The sequence below is a fragment of the Lycium barbarum genome, chromosome 7, assembly GCF_019175385.1.
Source record: "Lycium barbarum isolate Lr01 chromosome 7, ASM1917538v2, whole genome shotgun sequence".
In the NCBI taxonomy this organism is placed as follows: domain Eukaryota; kingdom Viridiplantae; phylum Streptophyta; class Magnoliopsida; order Solanales; family Solanaceae; genus Lycium; species Lycium barbarum.
Window position 1 is genome coordinate 127,115,801 of NC_083343.1, and position 19,157 is coordinate 127,134,957.

The 19,157-nt window shown below is 33.4% G+C and overlaps 1 protein-coding gene across 2 annotated transcripts; it reads left to right on the forward strand.

Moving 5' to 3' along the window:
• Positions 1–1,891: 1,891 nt before the first annotated feature.
• Positions 1,892–14,549, forward strand: LOC132604301 (poly(ADP-ribose) glycohydrolase 1-like). 2 transcript variants are annotated; one of them, XM_060317752.1, is made up of 12 exons: positions 1,892–2,269; positions 5,307–5,386; positions 6,822–6,951; positions 7,706–7,809; positions 8,861–9,065; positions 9,146–9,250; positions 10,007–10,125; positions 10,270–10,413; positions 12,099–12,219; positions 12,366–12,566; positions 13,045–13,107; positions 13,884–14,549. In XM_060317752.1, the coding sequence occupies exons 1-12, from the start codon at positions 1,952–1,954 to the stop codon at positions 14,022–14,024; spliced, it is 1,731 nt and encodes a 576-aa protein (XP_060173735.1). In that variant the 5' UTR covers positions 1,892–1,951; the 3' UTR covers positions 14,025–14,549. The 2 variants fall into 2 exon arrangements, with proteins under 2 accessions (XP_060173735.1, XP_060173734.1); XM_060317751.1 differs by lacking the exons at positions 5,307–5,386; positions 6,822–6,951 and having other exon boundaries at positions 1,904–2,269; positions 13,884–14,545.
• The last annotated feature ends 4,608 nt before the right edge of the window (positions 14,550–19,157 follow it).

The following is a 19,157-nucleotide window of genomic DNA, read 5'->3' on the forward strand; positions in this document are numbered from 1 at the left end:
AAACAAAATATTGCTTGGCGTTTTAAGTATGGGGTCCACCTTTTTTTTTTTTAAGAGTGACTGACGACGAAGCATGAGTAAACTGATGCTTCTATATAGTAGAAAAATAGAAATATAATAAAGTATTTCTATCTACTTTTTTGAAGAGTTGGTAATATAAAGTATAAAATGTCATTTTTTTGCCCTTAAATAAAAAAATGGGTGAGACCACAAAGGATTTTTTTGCCCTTAAATAAAAAAGTGGGACCGAACACGGACGATGATCTTACCTCTATAAACCGACTCTTCTATATAGTAATAAAGTAATACGTATATTATGTTCAAAACATGATTAATATAACATTGTAGTTTGTGCTTCGTATCCAAAAATTTATTATATTAGTGTTTGTTACGAATACAAAGTTGGCAAAAATTTATTAATACTTTTTAAAAGAGAAGACTTATTTAAAAAGGAAACTATTTTTCTCTCTTTGAGATAAAACAATAGCAATATTTAAGCATCAGTTGATACTTTGAATTTTGATTCGATTAATTTAAAGGTGTAAAATATTCTATTGTTAATGTATGTAGATTGGGCCTAAACAATACCTATTATTTTTTATCAAATTTTGATTTGGATAATTCTAATTCAAATTATTATATTAATTTTACATGTTTAAAATGAAACAAAGTAGAAATTTGACTTTCTATTTAAACGAAGAACTATTATTTTTTAATTTTTGGTGAATATTCTTGGTTTAGCTCATTTTACTTGTCATGTTGTCTTTTGCATGTTTTTTTAAGGAGATGTCAATTAGAATTATAATTTGACTAATTTACCTTATTTATTATTTGATCTCAATTTAATATTATTTTTTCTTTTACGACATTAATCTTTTTTCACATTTATTAGAGTAAGGAAAAAATGGAAAAGTAATTAAATTCTATCTTATTTTAATATATAAATATTTTAAGTATGTTGCTGTACAATAATTTCATTTGCTCCCACTAATGGGCGATACGCATGTGGCAATGAATCCATCATTATTGATTTAATGAGATACTTTGGAAATTACATGAATATTGTTTGATTTTTTAATATGGGATGCATTTTTTTTTTTACATTGTTTGTTTTTTTAATATGGGATTCACTTTTTTTTTTTTAATATTGCTTGATTTTGTTAATATGGGGTCCACTTTTTTTTCCCGTAAGTTTGGAGATGGTGGATTCCACTTTTTTTTCTTTTTTTTTTAATATTGGTTGGTGTTTAGTATGAAACCCACACTTTTTTTTTTTAATATTGGTTGGTGTTTAGTATGGAACTCACACTTTTTTTTTTTTAAATATTGGTTGGTGAAAAGTATGGAGCCACACTTTTTTTTATTATTATTATTGGAACGCAAGACTAAAAGGTTGGGCCAAGTGGCTCTTCTATATAGTTAAAATATCTATAATTCATCTAAGGATTTCAAAATTACGAAGAATTAAATACAAGCTAAGGGGTCAATATATATATAAAAAAAATAATTTAAATTTGGTATATGTAGCGTAATTTTTCGCTGAAGGGGTTCGAATGAAACCCCTCAACCCTTTCTAGCTTCGCCTTTGATTGCGGAGCCAGGATTTTTTATTTATGTTTTGCAGACTATAATTCTCTTTTTATACTGGATTCTGATATGATACTTTTACATGTTATTCTATGGTGAGGGCATTGGGTCGAGCGGACGGGTTAAAAAGAGTTTAATGAGTGAGTAGATTTAGTTGGAAAAAAATGTATTAGGCACCACCTAGCAAAATTTAGGTGGAAAGGGTAGAAACGACCTAAAGTTGAATAACAAAGATAAATATGACTCTAATATTCTGCGCATCCAGAGACTAACGGCTTCGCGCTTATGTTGGTCAAAAGCAAATATATATAGAAAAAGAAAAATATATGAAAGGGCAAATATAAACCCTTTGTCCCTCTATAAAATGAAAGTACCGGTCTACTCATTCAACGAACTGTGTAACTGCAGTGCAGCAACAACAGAAGGCCTTGTAATGGAGAAGAGAGAAGACTTGAAGTCAATCCTTCCGTTATTACCCATTTCATTCCAATCATCTTCATTCTTTTGGCCACCACCAGTAATTGAAGCACTTAAATCTCTCTCAAAAGGCCCTCATCACAGCAACGTTGACTCTGGTGAAGTCCTTTTCATCGCCATTTCCGATATTCGAAACTCTCTCAATCTCCCTGATTTTTCCATTGATGCTTCTGCTTCTCATGGTTTTGCTCTCTTCTTCGATGATGTAAGCTTCTCTTTCCCTTCAGTTCTGAACAGGGGCGGAGCCAAAATTTTAAGTTTATGAGTTGTGGACTACAATTCTCTTTTTTTACTGGGTTTGGTAGAATACTTTTACGGGCAATTTTCAGGATTGGCCTTTGCTGGGGTGGTCTTTAATTTTTACCTCTTTAAATTTTGCCCTTCAAGGCAGAACTTGCATGGACAGAAATTCTGTTTAGAATTTTACTGATCAGATTTGCAAATTCTGCCTTTTTTTTTTTTATTAAACTGAGGTTCGAACCCACGACCTTGAATCTTAGGGGAGAGGTAAAACTTAAAGACCACCAATTTGAAGGGCAAAAATTAAAAACCAATACGTGCAAAAAAAAAAGTACTACATGTTAATATTGGGACAATTCGCAGAATTGTCCTTCTTTTGGGGTGGTCTTTAAATTTTGTCCTCATAGTTGAAATCTTTAAATTTTGCCCTTGGTTCCAGGTTCGAACCCCCACTCGATCAAAAATTTTAAAAAAATTCGTAAAGCAGAGTTTAAATTTCGCTATGCTCCACCGGCATACACTTGTTAAGGAATTACCAAAGTTATGCCAGACCCGGCATACTTATGCCTTCTGGGCAGACTTGCATAAGTATGCCGGGTCCGGCATAACTTTGGTAATTCCTTCACAAGTTTGTGCCGGGTCCAACATACTTATGGGAAAACTTTTAATGGGCAAACTTTTAGTTAAGCCTTTAACTAAAAGTCTTTTCCTAGTTATGCCTTATGGGGGTAGACTTTTAGTTAAGGCATAACTTTTCCTTAAGACATGGATTTTGTCTTATAAGGTAAATTTTTAGTTATGCCTTAAGGAAAAGTTTCGCCTTATGGGGCATACTTTTAGTTATGCCTTATGGGCATACTTTTAGTTGTGTCTTAACTAAAAGTCTGCCCCATTATGCATAACTAGGAAAAGACTTTTAGTTAAAGCTTAACTAAAAGTTTGCCGGACCCGGCATAAGCTTGTTAAGGAATTACCAAAGTTATGCCGGACCCGGCATACTTATGCCAAGTCTGCCCATAAGGCATGAGTATGCCGGATCCTGCATACAGGCGACCCAAACCTTGCCTTACAATTTTTTTTTTTTAATTTATGCTTGAACGGGGGTTCGAACCCAGAACCTCATGATTTCTGCGTGAACGCTCAGGGTTGCAACGCGAAGGGCAAAAATGAAAGACCAGTAATATGAGGGGCAAATTTAAAGACCACCCCAAAAGAAGGGAAATCCGCGCAAAAAAATGTTAATATTATGTGATCGGGGCCTTTTTAATGGATTGGATGGGCCGGTTAAAAGAATTTAAGTGGGTGAGTAGATTTAGGTGGGAAAAAAAAATGTGTCACATAGAAGGCACGTAGGAAAATTTAGGAGTAACATTGAATTTAACTGATGGCGGAAAATTTAGGAGTAACAAAGACAAATATATTAAAAAAGTATAACCAACTTGTACAAACATAGCTTATTTGTAAGACCAGAAGGACAAATATAAAATGAAAGCAACGGTCCGTTTAGGCATTCAATGAACTGTATAACAGCAGCAGGAAGTGAAGGACTTGTAATGAGAAGAAAGAAGACTTGAAGTCAATCTTTCCCCTTCTCTGTCCATATAAATTTTATAATCAGTTCAGAGCAGAGGCGCAGCCAGGATTTTTAGTTTGTGTGTTGTGGACCACAATTCTCTTTTTTTATTAGGTTTTGGTTGAATATTTGACATATTATTCTGTTATGGGAGCCTTTTAAGTGGGTCGATCGGATAGGTTAAAAGAGTTTAAATGGGTGAGTAGATTTAGTTAAGAAAAAACATAGGAGCGCGCGCTATGTAGGAAAATTTATATGTGGACATTGGATTTAACTGATGAGGAGTAAATATGACTCTAAATTGGATGATAAGAGCTAATGCGGGGCAAATATAACTTATTTGTGAGAGAAGACTTGAAGTCAACGTTAACTCCGGCGAAGTCCTTTTCATCGCAATTTCTGATATTTGAAACTCTCTCTCCCTCTCCAATTTTTCCATTGATACTTGTGCTTCTCATGCACATATAAATTATTCAATTTGGTTTGTCTATTCTGAAAAATTTGCCTGTGCTTGTTCACGTTGCCAATCCCACCCAAGATAAAAGAGAAGGGTTGTGGTAGGCTGGCAGTTAGCGTAAAACCTGTTAGTTCGCGATAAATTCTCATAATACATGCTCCCTCTGTTGCAATTTAAGTGTCTTACTTTCCTTTTTGTTCTGTCCCAAAAAGAGTGTCTCTTTCTATATTTAGTAAATTTTTCAATTCCAACGTTCTACGTGACAAGTTGAAGACCATAAGATTTAAAGGACTATACACATCTTTAATTTAGGACCACAAAATTCAAAAGATTTTCTTTTCTTTCTTAAACTTTGTGTCAAGTCAAACTAACACACTTAAATTGGGACGGAGGGAATACTAGATTTTTTTTGGTATGATGATGAAATGAGTTTCATATGTTCACTTTTATTGCCCTCAACATGTGTGGTACTGAGGTGTAGTAGCTGTAATCAATGACAATTTGGAGCACCGCCTGTGGGTTCACCGGAATCCAGTAGTTTTGGGGGGAAATTACAGCCCGATGCCTTTGGGTGAGATCTAGTTTTACAAAATATGACCAAATGTAGGTTTTGCACATTTATACGTCTAATATAAATATGCTATACATATAATATACAATAATATACACAATCAGTGTGTAGGTTTTGTATATATCGGTCATATTGGTAAATAAATTTGGCCGAACTGTACATATTGGTAAGTTTTTGCTCAGACCCTGTATATATATTAAGAAATCCATTAACTATTTATAAATATTTGATTGGGAATCCAAGTTTATATTAAATTGAGGTCGCTATAGGAGCTCATAAACTTCAAGTTCTAGATCCGCCTCTGGGCTTGTAGTGTGTATATTATGAAAACATGTTGGAAATTTTTTGAATGTTATTGGAACTGATTGAATTGTCTTCGAAATGCTGGATTGTTTATACAGTTGCTTCCTAGGGCTGAAGCTGCAAAATGGTTCGAAGAGGTGGTGCCGCGCTTGGCTAATTTGCTTTTGAAATTGCCTTCGTTATTAGAAGGGCAAAGGGGCAAATATACCCCTCAACTATAGGATATGGAGCAAATATACCCTCCGTTAAAAAAAAGGAGGATTTATGCCCTCGTCGTTAATGAAAAGGGGCATATATACCCCTCAACTATAGGATATGGAGCAAATATACCCCTCGTTACAAAATTGGTGCAAATATACCCCTGTCGTTTTAAAATGGTGCAAATATACCTTTTTCACCGACGATTTTTTTTTTTTTTTTAAATTTAGGTTATTTTTTAATTAAAAAATATCACGTGACTTTAAAAAAAAGTTTACCCATTTTTTGTGTAGACATATTTTTCTAAGGTCACATAGTAATTTTTTCTTTTGATAGGTGGGTCTGTTCGTTTAAAAAAATATCTCCGTGACTTTAAAAAAAATAAGTCTACTCATTTTCTTAAAAGAACCAGACCTTACCCATCAAAAAACAATTACTATATGGCCTTAGAAAAGTATGTCTACGCAAAAAAATGGGTAGATTTTTTTTAAAGTCAGGTGATATTTTTTAATTAAAAAATAACCTAAATATTTTTTTTTAAATCCGTCAGTGAAAAGGGTTGATTTATTTTTTTAAAAGTCACGGAGATATTGTTTTTAAATGAACAGACCCCACCTATAAAAAAAATTTCTATGTGGTCTTAGAAAAGTATGTCTACGCAAAAAAACGGGTAGACTTTTTTTTAAAGTCACGTGATATTTTTTAATTAAAAAATAACCTAAATATTTTTTTTTTTAAAATCCGTCAGTGAAAAGGGTAGACTTTTTTTTTTTTTTAAAAATGGGTAGACTTTTTTTTTTTAAAGTCACGGAGATATTTTTTTTAAACGAACAGACCCCACCTATAAAAAAAATTACTATGTGGCCTTAGAAAAGTATGTCTACATAAACAAATGGGTAGATTTTTTTTTTAAAGTCACGTGATATTTTTTAATTAAAAAATAACCTAAATATTTTTTTTTTAAATCCGTCAGTGAAAAGGGTAGACTTATTTTTTTAAAAAAATGGGTAGACTTATTTTTTTAAAGTCACGGAGATATTTTTTTTAAACGAATAGACCCCACCTATCAAAAAAAAAATTACTATGTGGCCTTAGAAAAGTATGTCTACACAAAAAAATGGGTAGACTTTTTTTAAAGTCACGTGATATTTTTTAATTAAAAAATAACCTAAATATTTTTTTTTTAAAAATCCGTCAGTGAAAAGGGTATATTTGCACCATTTTAAAACGACAGGGGTATATTTGCACCATTTTATAACAGCAGGGGTATATATACACCAATTTTGTAACGAGGGGTATATTTGCTCCATATCATATAGTTGAGGGGTATATATGCCCCTTTTCATTAACGGCGAGGGCATAAATCCTCCTTTTTTTTAACGGAGGGTATATTTGCTCCATATCCTATAGTTGAGGGGTATATTTGCCCCTTTTCCCTTATTAGAAACTCACTATGAGAATGCTGATGATGGAGTTTTGAAAGGAGTCAAAACCGGTCTTCGCTTGTTAGAATCACAAGAGCCTGGCATTGTCTTCCTTAGTCAGGTAGTAGTTTAGAAGTTTTGTTTGTAAAACCACCCCTTTTACCCTCCTTTGGTTTGTTTACCGCTCTACTATAAAGAATGGAAAGGTTCAGATTAGGAGAATCAACTTATTAATTTACACATTGATTAGTTTCTCTGGTTTGCTTTTTGAAACAAAATTTATATACAAAGCAACTATGTACATATGTTCGGATACTATGGCTATGTGTATGTCCTTTACTTAATGTCGTAGCTGTGGTTGTGGCCAAGAAGCAGGCAGGAAAGGAGCTATCCTTTCTTCAAAGGATTTTTTTTTTTTTTTTTTTAAACTGGTAATGTTCTATTCTCCAGCATAGGATATGCTGGAGATCTTCACAAAAAAGGAAAAAAGAAGAGAAAACATGAAAGAAACTACTTACAGAGAACCTAACCAATCTACAAGACTACAAGCTCTGTTTCCTCTATACCTTTCTCTTTACACCAAAAATAAAAAGATACAATACTATTCCATTTTCCTTTATGAATAGAAAGGAATTAGCTTAAAGTTTAAGTGATGAGGAATCCCATTTCTGGATTTCTTCCCATACCGGATACGCACAACCGAGTTCAGGTAACAGTCTGAGATTCATATGGATACTCCACAGCTATCTCCAAAATAAATTGGCTTCATACTTCTTTTACTCCTTCGACTGATTTCTGCAGCAGAATCTGATTATTCAATGTTGTAAGAAGCATCTGTAGCATGAGTTGTCATGATTTTCAATCTTTTTTTCCAGGAATTAATCGGAGCTCTTCTTGCATGCGCGTTGTTTTGTCTATTTCCTACCAGTGATCGAGGTGCCAAACATCTTCCAATGATCAACTTTGATCACTTATTTGCGTATGTTTCATCAACTCTCTGTTTTTATTATTGCATCCATGCTTTATTTTTCCTATTTGTGTCTCATGTATCTTCAATGTCAGGTGTATTTTGACTGATAAAAAGAATTCTTTCTTGTAAATAGTGTAATGAAAAGTTATAGGTGCTCTGCGCTCAGTTAACTATCATGAAGTCCTTCATTTTGTTGTTCTTCTCTTTGGTCATCTTTACGAATTGCTTCTTATTTTATCTGCAGTCTTCTGATGTTAATGTTTAATATCTTGTAGACAACAGTTTTAGCAGAAAGTCAGAAACAATCTACTCTCAGTTCCCAAATTTCTCAATATTAGTTGTTGTAATCTGAAAATCGACATCACTTCTCCATCTAATGATACGGTTTAGATATATAGTTTCATTAGGTTGATAATTAGATTGTAAGTTCTTAATTGTGGTGTATAACTGTTGACCAGAATGAGTTACAGAGAGTTGAAGCATAAGTGGTGGTGAGTAGTTTTATTTTCCACCAAACTTTTGTCTTTTTATATGCATTCTGATCTAGCTCTGAGTGGATTTTTGACTAAATGAGAAGTTTTATGAAGTGTGATCATCTTTGAGAGAGTAAATTTTGTAAAACCATAAAGAATGTTGAACCAAGAATTTTACTAAATTATTAAGTGATCAGTTTGAACCAAGAACTGTCAAAATTTCTGATAGGAATTCTTTTACTTCCTCTTCCTATGCCCCTTTCGTTTGAATATGAATATTTCTCCATCCATCTCTATATATCAGTTGAGTTTTGCTTAAATCGAGATTTTGAAATTTGAACTTACCTGGAGGTCCTGGACAAATTTATCTAGATGCATGTCGAAATAATTAGGAAGTAGTGTCTTACCTTGGTGCTAGTGAGGGTATCTAGAGCCTGTCGAAAGCAGCGTATAGTTGTATGTTCCAAAACTTCTAAGGGTTGCAGTACACTTTATATTGTGCTCTTTCATAGTTGCACTATGGTTAAATATGTAAGATTCCTTAAATCGAATTAATGGAGTTCATGTGCTGACATACATGTTTTCAGGTGTCTACATGATCATTATGAAGAAGCACTTGAAAATAAATTGAAGTGCATTGTTCACTATTTTGGGAGGATATGTTCATCTATGCCAGTGGGCTATGTGTCTTTTGAGCGAAAAGTTCTTTCTGTGGAATATAGTCCATCTTGTATTCCCTATCCAAAGGAAAGAGTATGGAGCCAGTCCAACATTTCCCTTTGCCATATTGAGGTAAGAAGTAAACTGTATTCTCCATCAAATTATTATGTTTCATTTTTTTACATGTATGATATATTTCTGTTTCTTTCTAGACTTCCATTTCAGGCTTAATTGAAGATCAATCTCGTGAAGCTATTGAAGTTGATTTTGCTAACATGTATTTAGGAGGTGGTGCTCTCATTAGGGGCTGTGTGCAGGTTCCTTTCTGGACATTCTTTCTTTTTCATATTTTTGAATATAATGGTAACCATTTTTATCAAAATTAATAATTTGCCAAAAATAATTCATCAAACAAGTTGCTTTTGTCCCTTATTTGTCACAATGCATTGCACCTTTTGCCTTTGAAAATGGAGATTTTCTTCTAATTCCTTAAGTGAATGTGCTGCATAAAAACCTCCTTATATATTTATTTTGATGAAGAGGAGAACCGATATATTGTCTGTTGATCTTCAACATTGAGAACGAAATCGCCATTATCATTTTGTCTGTTGCTTACCATAAAAAAACAGTCTTTTGTAGTGACGAGTAAAATGACTAAGGCAAATTTATGTTTTCTAAGCACTTACATCTTCTCGTTTTTCAGAAAAGCGTGTCTGCAGCTCGTGTTAGCTAGGTTTTTACTTACAAAGTAACTGAACCAGCTAAGTTGCTTTATTAAATATTTAAATCAAACCACAGATCGTACAATTTGCTGGTTTTGTTTCTTTGTCAGTTCGGTGGATTTTTTCTGGTGTTATGGATTTTTTTCCTTATAAAAAATTTTCATGAAAGAAATGGTGCTGAGTGACATTAACGGTTAAGATAGAGAATCTACCACCCCACAAGAACAAGAAGCAAAATAGACATCCTATTGCATGGCACCTTTTTTTCTTATCTTCCAAGTTACCACCCCTAGTTTGATGGTTGGAACGTATTTGTTCAAAGAGAATCTAATAGGTAATTTTCTTTTTTAGGAAGAAATTCGGTTTATGATCAATCCAGAGTTAATTGCTGGCATGCTTTTCCTGCCGTGCATGGCAGACAATGAAGCGATAGAAATTGTTGGTACGGAGAGGTTTTCAAGTTATACCGGGTGAGTTTAGATAGATAATCAATTGCATACTTGCAACACATCACCAACTTAAATTAGAACTGCTGTAATTCCATGGCATTCTTTTGCTGACATTTGGGCCTTTAATTGCAATTCAGCTTATTTCACATCTTTCAATTGGTGAAGGCATGCCTCTTCTTTCCGGTTTAATGGTGACTATGTCGACAAAAAGGAAATTGACGTTCTTGGAAGGCGTAAGACTAGGATAGTTGCAATAGATGCACTGTGTCGCCCGGGAAAGAGCCAGTACCGACTTGAAGGCCTTCTAAGGTACACAAGTTTCTGTACTCTTTTAAAATGCTTATATGGAATATAATTCTTTCATGAAGTCTGTTGGGTACTTAAACAGATGATATTGAACCCCGTAAGTATTGGATTATCCTTTAGGTACAATTAGGTTCTATTTTGTCTGTTAATTAATTTATTGAGAGGTCAAATAGGAGAGCGAGACAAAGTCCATGAGCTTATGCTCGGAGTTGATGTAAATTGGCTGATCTTATATGGACATTCATGAATTTTGAAGGAAGAAGTTAAAGTAGATGTTTTGTGATTGTGAATAGAATTGATCGATTATTCCCTAAGCATGTTGGGATTTAAATAGGCTTACATAGGGAATATATGATATCTAAAAAAGAAAAAGAAGGTAATTCCTAATTAAGGAGAAATCTTTCCCATATCTACTAGGAACAAATTCTTTTCATATTAACAATTTCCTAGTTCTTAATGCCCCCTAACCCCAAGTTGGAGTGTATATGTTGTATGCTCTTCATTTTCCGCAAAAATACTCAATTCTGGAGCTACAGGGCGACCTTGTAAGAATATCTACAAACTCATTAATTTCATGACACAATGTTGAACTGTGACCACCTCATCTAGAAGTAAGTTTAAAAGAGAGTACACTTAATATACTTAATTATATATTCAATACGTCCCCTTATGTGCGAGTATGATTGTATTCATGGTCAAGCACGTGAAACTTCTTTTAATGATTGGTGGCGATGAGTTGAACCCAGAATCTCTGTCTACTATGATACCGTGTGAATAAAGAAGTAAAAGTAGATATTTTGGTCATATAATCCTCTAAAGTTACAATCTTGTCCAATCTTGTATGACAGCACATCCATCTCTATGACACTTATTTTGTGGATATGTTGGACTTCTGCAAGATTAGAGTCACATAGATGTGGATGCTAAGATGGATATGTGATTTTGCAAGATAGACAAGATAAAAAAATGACCATATTTAGCAAATAACACACATCAAGGATAAAATAAGAAGTCACTTGAGATGGTAGAGTAATATTTTTTTTTTCCTTTTCATGCGAGCCTGTTGAATTGATAGGTAGCATCGTTTGCACTGAGGGTGAGACATATTTGAAATCTAAAATCCTAACCATTGGTCTATAACCCGTGGACCTTTTGTATTTATAGCACAAATGCTGCGAATGAAATAAAGATAGTACTCCCTCTGTCTCAATGTATGTATTACTTTTCGCTTCCCTAGATTCGAACTGCATGAATTTTGACCAAAGCTTTAAGATGTATTTTTTCACCAATTGATATGAGAAAAGTTGCAATGTATAGTACTTTTCATGTCGTTTTCATATATATAAATTTTAATCTTAAAATATTGAGTTAATTTAATCCATTTTAGCTTCAAAGTTTAGTCAAATTGACTCTCCAAAAGCGAAAGGACGGAGTACTAAATATGTTATTGGGGTAAAAGGCTAAAAGCTTATGGGTAGAGTATATTCTCAGATGTTATTAGATCGAGCTGGGGAGTGGAATTCATTTAGCAAAACCATACTGGGGAATGACTTGACTGAGTTGCTGGTTTCAAGTATCTGCTGACTAGAAGTTGAATTCATTAAAATGGCTTCCTGTCCAGCTGACTAAAAAGGATTAGTATTTGGTTATTTATGCTTTATTGATGATATGTTGAATATATCGCGCAGGGAGATTAACAAAGCATTTTGTGGCTTCATGGATCAATACAAGTGTCATCAGTATCAACAGCTTTTCAAAGATGATCAAAATGTTAAAGCCACCGGTGGAAAGTCCATTGTTAATCTTTTGGTGGGATTTCTTTTTGTCATGTTTTTAAAATCTCCCTCCTTTTATTATTTCCTTTTGCTCCGCTTTCCCAGATATTTACAGGTATTTCAATTAGCTTTTCTTCATTTGACGTGCTCTTTGGTTTTCCATGATCTTGTGTCCAATAGTCGCTTGGTCATACTTCAACCTCATCTCAAGCAACTGAGGAAACATTGGGTAACCAGTTAATCAGAAATCACGAGGGTCACAATGGTCAACCTTTAGACAATCAGCATGAAATTGGGGTTGTGACTGGAAATTGGGGTTGTGGTGCTTTTGGAGGAGATCCTCAACTTAAAACTATGCTTCAATGGATTGCTGCATCTCAGGTTGTTCTTTCCCCTTGGACATTTTTCTGCATTTTTATATTCGGCACATGCGAGGCAAAGAGCAGTTGCTTTTCACCTATTTGATATATATTCTGCTGCCTTTTTTGCAGAATAAATGTATCTGGTGCTTTCTTTTGAATGTCTGAGCGCAGTCTATTACTCTCCCCCTTTTAATACGCATCATAATTCTTAACCTGAGTTTAATAATCTTTGAATTCTTGAAACTTGTAATGGTTTGGGCGTTATTACTACTTGTCAAAATGTGCTAGACGTTTAGGCTTTTGGAAAGGGAAAATGAGTCATATAGACAGCGATGGAGGTAGTAAGATGTCAAATATCAAAAATCTTCTTTTGGATATGATATACCATTTTCCCCCTTAAATTGCGTCTCCTTGTTCATTTTACTTTGAACATCTTCTTTTCTCCGTCTTTTATCTTCTTTTTTAATTGAAATTTTGTCTCCGTGCTTCTCGTACAGGCATTGAGACCTTACATCTTGTATTACACATTTGGCCTGGAAGCATTGCAGATGCTGGACCAGGTACTGTCATCTGTTAATTATTCTATAAGTTTCTTTTGCTTTGAACTGATATGTTTACTCCTAAGGACATTTGCCAGAATTGATATTTGTCTATATCTTTGTTATAGTGTCTGAAAGTAAAATTCTTGGTCTACTCTTAAGGATTTAAAGCTAGATTTCTCACTAGCTAGGAAACCTGCTCACTGACTTAATTACTAAAAGGGAAAACGAAAAAAGAGGATGTTTGCCACTACATTCACTTGGGTACTTTTTTATTTCTGACGGTGTTTTTGATCAATTCATGTATTCCTTCTTTTTGTTTTCGTCACCATATTCATTCTTTTGTCCTTTCCCTCCCCCGACCTTTTTCTAAGTTTTGTTGGTTGTGAAAGGGAAAATTTAGCATTATCAACATTTGTGTAGGGTGAGAATTCACCCGTCGATAGAAATGGTAAATCCATGAATTTACTGTTAAGACTTGTGGAGGTGCTGGTTAAGGGCCTTTCAAATTGATGCTTATCTTGGAAGAAATGATAGATGCTTAGGGATTGATCATTAGGAAATCTTGCATGTTGGTTATTATAGCTTCAGCATCAATTAACTTCACTTTAGTTTCCATGATGAAAACCTATCTTATCCTGGCTTCAGGGCTCTACTTTGTTATTATTATAGAGCAGAAACATCTTCTTTTCATGCATAGAATGCATCCGCCAATTTGTCCAAAACATACAATTTAAACCTGCAAGTTTTGGAAGCTTATATCGTTGCGATATTTCTTTGTTGAAAACTTGGTCTAGGTGACTCAATGGATTGTTTCACATCAGTGGACGGTAGGGGAGCTTTGGAAGGTGTTGGTGGAATACTCGTCTCAGAGATCGAGGGGAGAAACTAGAGTAGGTTTCTTCAGTTGGCTCCTTCCGTCGTTGTCTTCTCAATGACGATGCCATGCTCAACAATTCCTGTGATGATCGAGGTTTCCCGGGCAGTTTAGCTTAATAAAGTTACACGGTTCTCGTATATGCCATTTCTTCTTATTGTATTCTAAGGTTATAGGTATCATCATGGCTCTATCTTTATGCTGGCTGTCAGCCTACTGCGGGAGCTTTCCTGGTCTCTTCGAACGTGGGACCAACCATGCAAAGCTCACATTGGTGGAGTTGTTGTTTAGATGAAGTTCTAGTTGTTATTATTACACTTGTATTTTAGTCAAAGTTACTTGTATATCAGTGTTGGGTAACTCCGATTTAGAGAATCCCTACAGAAAAATAATTTGTACTGGATCGGAATGAATAAAACTGAATAAAGCCGGATGGTTACAACATAATTTTACAACCGAGACCAACTAGTTTTGTATTTCTTTTCTAATATATACAAGTGTCCAAGAGGGACGAACACAGCAACAATAAGTTGTACAAAAAGCTGTCTGAGTTGTATACTAAATTTGAACTTATTTCAATTATACTTGGTTTCTTTCCTTTTTTTTTTCCAATTGTGGGTCTACTTCATTTAACAAGTACTACTACTTGATTTGCCACCTGTACACATATTTTCATTTTTACGTTATCATATTTTTTTTACTTCTACACTTCATTTTATATACTAAATTTGGACTTATTTCAATTGTACTTGATTTCTTTCCATTTTTTCAGTTGTGGGTCCACTTCATTTAACAAGTACTACTACTTGGTTTGCCACCTTTACACTTGTATTCCACTTTTACGTTATCATATTTCTTTACTTCTACACTTCATTTTATTACTCTATTATAGAAAACACATGAAATTGTACTTTAAGTAGGGACTAATATGTGTATATTTTAGAAGTTTAACATTAATTCTACCTCTTGTGTGTTTACTTTTTAGGTCCCATTGTCCTTTCATTTCCTTCAGTTGGCATATACTCCCTCTGTCTCAATTTAAGTGTTTAGGTTTGACTAGATACAGAGTTTAAAAAATAAAAATAGACTTTTGAATCTTGTGATTCTAAATTAAAAATATGTATAATATAATAAAATATCCTTTGAATCTTGTGATTATAAACTTGACATGTAGGATATTTGAATTGTCAACTTACTAAATATAAAAAGAGGCGGATATAACCTAAATAAGATAAATTTTAACAACAATTGAGAAATTAAGGGGGAAAATAAGAGGAAAAGAAACAAAATAAGGAGACTCACTAAGGAAAATCACAGTATCCATTGCAAAAAATACAAATTATAAAGACTAACTAAAGTGAGTAACTAAATTAATCATGTTGAGCCCCGTGCATCGCATGTCTCAATTGTCCTTTCACTTTCTTCATTTGGCATATACTCCTTCAATTTAAGTGTCTAAGTTTGACTAGATACGGAGTTAAAGAAATAAAAATAGACTTTTGAATCTTGTGGTTCTAAATTAAAAATGTGTATAATATAATAAAATATCATTTGAATCGTATGATTATAAACTTGACATGTACTCCCTCCGTTCACTTTTACTTGTCAACTTTTGACTTTGCACGCCCTTTAAAAATTAATAAATGAAATATGTATTTTACTACAATACCCATATTAATTGGTGTATAGTCTCATTGGACTTGGAGAATGATTTGAAAATGAGTAATCAATGTTAAGGGTAAAACAAGAAAATAAAGTTTGTCTTTTCTTGATATGCTAAAAGTGAAAATCTATTTTTAGTATACTGGAAAAGTAAAAGTGAACGGTAGGATATTTGAATTGTCAACTTACTTGATATAAAAAGAGGCGGACATAACCAAAATAAGACTAATTTTAACAACAATTGAGAAATTAAGGGGGAAAATAAGAGGAAAATAACATAAAATATGGAGACTCACTAAGGAGAATCGCGATATATTTTGCAAAATATACAGACCATAAAGACTAACTAAAATGAGTAACCAAATTAATCACGTTGGACTCCGTGCATCGCACGGGCATAGTTTGCTAGTTGTGATATAATTGATTGATTGATATTAAAATTGGGTGAAAGGTATTGAAAAGAAGAAAAGATATTTATTACTCCTAAAGGTGGCCGAGCATATGGTAATTTTATTTAATTGGAGATGTGAACTATGGTCACTCGTGATTTCCACTCACTTCATTGACAATTAGGTCACATCTCGAGTGTTACAATTTTTCTCTACCTCTCCCTTTCACAATTGAAAATATGAATTTATGAAAACAATGTGACCAGGAGGTCACGGGTTCGAGCCGTGGAAACAGCCTCTTGCAAAAATGCAAGGTAAGGCTGCGTACAATAGACCCTTGTGGTCCGGCCCTTCCCCGGACCCCGCGCATAGCGGGAGCTTAGTGCACCGGGCTGCCCTTTTTAATGCTCAGAATTTATAGACGACAAGTAAGGTATATTCTCAAGGCATATGCTTCTAATGGAATATGGATATTCTGAGAATATATTATCAGCCTTACAACTTACAGCAAGATCTCTTAGTAAGCCCTTGTTGGCATATCAGGTGCCATTGAACACAGTCCAGGGAAAGCAAAACATTGGCAATTGCTATCTTAGTTTCTTCTTACAATAAATTATTCAAGGCCTTGTGTATAGGTATATTCTAGAATTCTGTAGTTATGGATTTGTTTGTTGATGGTCATCTATTCATAAGTTAATATGCCATGATTAGATGAACATCAACAAACATCTTCATCACTTCATGTTAATGCCAAGATTATCAGTTTATTACCCTTATACAGTTCTAATGCTATATTTATGTATCTTATAATTCTTTTCCAACTTTTGTCTTACATCTCAGTAAAAAGGTAGTGATTCTGCTAGTAGAATCTTTGCATTTTCATTTTAGGTCCTTATACTTTGTATCAAGGAGTTATAAGCTGCTGTTTTCTACTTTCACATTTCCTCCAAATTTCTCGTACCATAAACAATCTTAGCTCAATGCTCTTTGAGGAGTTTGAGTTATCAAGAAAATAATTTGATTTTGGCCTGTTTGCCTTCACTAGATGCAACTCTTATTTGGTCAGAGGTTTTCCCAACTCATATTCGTAATTTTACTGTTATAGTAGCTAGTAAAGTTCAGGTAATTTACTATGATAAAAGTTAGTTCTATGACTTTAACTTTATAGTGGATAAAGTTTAATTATGATCATACATGAAAATTAACCTGAAAAACAAGAGTTTAACTATTAATTTTCAACAATAACCATTCTTTTTGTTTTTTTGTTTTTTTTTCCCCCCACCTATCGATGAAGAAGAAAGCACACATTCTCATCAAATTTTGAACACCTTTAATGAAATTCCTGACTTTGCCGCTGCCCACTAATTGGAATCTAAATTATCTTTTGTAGTACATCAGTGTAGGTGCTAGCTTTATCGTGATCCAAAGGACTCAATTGGAATCTTAATTATTTTACGTATTGTGCATGTGTTAGATTGATAACCTTAATTTGGCTCATGGAAGTACAAAATATTTACAGTATTAAGAAATATGTACTACTAAGTCATAGCAATAAAATATTACTACTAGTTTAATCATAGTACTGAATCAGTTGCTAACTGCTGATCATAGTAGTATTAGATTAGAAAGTTATGACAAAATACTATTTTCAATCGTGCTTATTTCGTTTTATATGTATTTGAAACTTTGGACTGTCCTGTGCAACTTGCCCTTATTTTAATCCCAATGGAGTCGTCGTTAATAGGCTTTAGGTGTTTAATTAAGTTGATGACGAGGTTATATATATATATATAAAGTTTTTGTTGCTATGTTTTAAAAGTGGCCATGTATTGTAGATTATAATTAAATATGGATTTTATTTCGTGTATCTTTATAAAAATCTTTTTTTTTTTCTTCTTGAGGTAATGTTCTCTTATGGCCACTTACAATTTTAAATAGAAGAAAAATGACCTCTTCAGATCTTGTATGTTATTTTTAGACCTCTGTGTAAAATTGAAAATCTCTTGTGAAAATGACATAAAATCAAAAATAAATTTATAAAGATTAACAAAATCAATTGACTCTTTTTCTTGAGGAAAAATAATAAAAATCTACCATATCTTTCTCTTTTCACGGGGGAAGAGGGTCACAAATTTCTCTAAAAGGATCGTCCTTCCTCAGTTAAGCAACATCCACAATACAATCTTTCAGAATTAGAAAGTTCTATGGGGAGAGACTGAGAGCATTTGTGGAAGAAATTCGGTAGAGAGTGACATTGTGAGGTACTTCCTTGTGATACTTGTGAAAAATTTACTCTCCTCTGTATTATTTCTGAAAGTGTCTCTGCTTTTGTGCTTGGTCGAAAATACATTTTCCACCCAAATTAAAAATATAGTTTTAGACCTCATGAGGTTGAAAATTGAATTTCGATTTAAATATAATTTATTATTTTCGACATCGTGATGTCGAAAGTTTGGATAAATATTATAAAAAAAAAAAAAAAAATCGACCTCATGAGGTCGAAATCATTGCAATATTCTTGCCAGGTTTCAACCTCATGAGGTCGAAATTCAAATTTCTGGGATGAATTTCGACCTCATGAGGTCGAAATTCTAATTTCTAATTTTGAGGTAGAAATTACCTTTTTTTAGTGGTTATACTTCTCTGGTAGTATTATTTTGTGTTATCTTTATTAACACACACTCAATCATTTCTTAATATTCAGCTCACTCAAAAATTATTTTATGATTTTATTGTTATAATTATAGGTAAAATTCAATTATTTTAACGTGATAAAAGTTATTAGACCTGTATATTTACTCTTATAGTGAATTGAGTTCAATTATGATCATACGTGAAAATTAACCCAAACAACAAGGGTTTAACTACAATATTTATTTGCAACAACAATCATTCTTTTATTCACCTTTATTATTTCCAAAAAAGATACATCTGACCACAATCAATGCACCCAAATACCCAACAAAGAAAATATTCAAAACTCAACAACTAGACATTCGTACACAAGAGAAAAGGGCACATCTCATCAAAGTCAATTTAAACACCCAAATAACCAACAAAGAAAATATTCAAAACTCAATAACTAGACGGTACACAAGAAGAAAGGACACATCTCATCAAAGTCGAATTAAACACCGAAATAA